Source organism: Eimeria tenella, genomic scaffold (assembly GCF_000499545.2).
Source record: "Eimeria tenella Houghton genomic scaffold, Eth_scaff1892, whole genome shotgun sequence".
Classification (NCBI taxonomy): Eukaryota; Apicomplexa; class Conoidasida; order Eucoccidiorida; family Eimeriidae; genus Eimeria; species Eimeria tenella.
In genome coordinates this window covers 3403-4200 of record NW_013541732.1, presented here as the reverse complement: position 1 = coordinate 4200, position 798 = coordinate 3403, and the positions used below count along the sequence as shown (strand labels likewise).

Sequence of the window (798 nt, the reverse complement as noted above, 5' to 3'; positions counted from 1 at the left end):
CTGCTGCTGCTAGCTTTACCCTTTGCTGTTTTTTCCTCCAATGAATCTTCCTAGCTGCAGAGAAGCTGCTGCGAAGCAGCCACAGCGGCCAGCAGCAGCAGCAGCAGCAAAAGCAGCAGCAGCAGAAACTGCTCTCTCAAGAGCCCACAACAGCAGCAGCAGCAGCGGCAGAAGGAGCAGCAGCAGCTGCAGCAACACCACCGCCAGCAGCAGCACGGGCGTCGCCAGCGCCTTCAGCAGCCCCCCAGGGGCCCCCACGCTGTCCCACCCTGCAGCAGCAGCAGCAGCAGCAGCAGCAGCAGCAAAAGCGGCGCTGCCTCCTCAGGCACGAATGATGCCCGCTGAGGGATGCAGCAGCAGCAGCAGCAGCAGCGACACCAGAAGCAACAGCAGCGGCGACAGCAGCAGCAAGGAACTTTTATCTAGGCCGAAAGGAGCTCCAGCAGCAGCAGCAGCAGCAGCAGCAGATGGCGCTTCTGCAGTGGGACCAGAAGCAGCAGCAGCAGCAGCAGCTGCTGCTGCTGCAGACGAGCATTCCTCCACCGAAGAGTGCCAAGGGAGACCAGCAGCAGCAGCAGCAGCAGCAGCAGCAGCGCCACAAGCAGGCGCAGGCGAAGAAGCCCCTGCCTCTGGCGTTGAGAAGCCACTTGCAGCAGCAGCAGCAGCAGCAGCTCCTGCTGCTGCAGCAGCAGCAGCAGCAGCAGCAGTATCGATTGTTCGCTGCCACATCTCTTGGTGTGGGGCCCCACAGGGCCCCATGGTGCCTGTGGAAGGGTTTGAGATGAGGCCTTTGCTGCT

The 798-nt window shown here is 62.3% G+C and overlaps 1 protein-coding gene across 1 annotated transcript in view; it reads left to right on the top strand.

Annotated features, from left to right (window-relative positions):
* Positions 1-40: 40 nt before the first annotated feature.
* ETH_00042470 (endonuclease/exonuclease/phosphatase domain-containing protein, putative) overlaps positions 41-798 on the top strand; it is a gene marked incomplete at both ends in the record, with an annotated part of 2841 nt that continues 2083 nt past the window's right edge. The window contains one exon of the mRNA XM_013374012.1: positions 41-798. Coding sequence (XP_013229466.1) covers positions 41-798 — 758 coding nt within the window.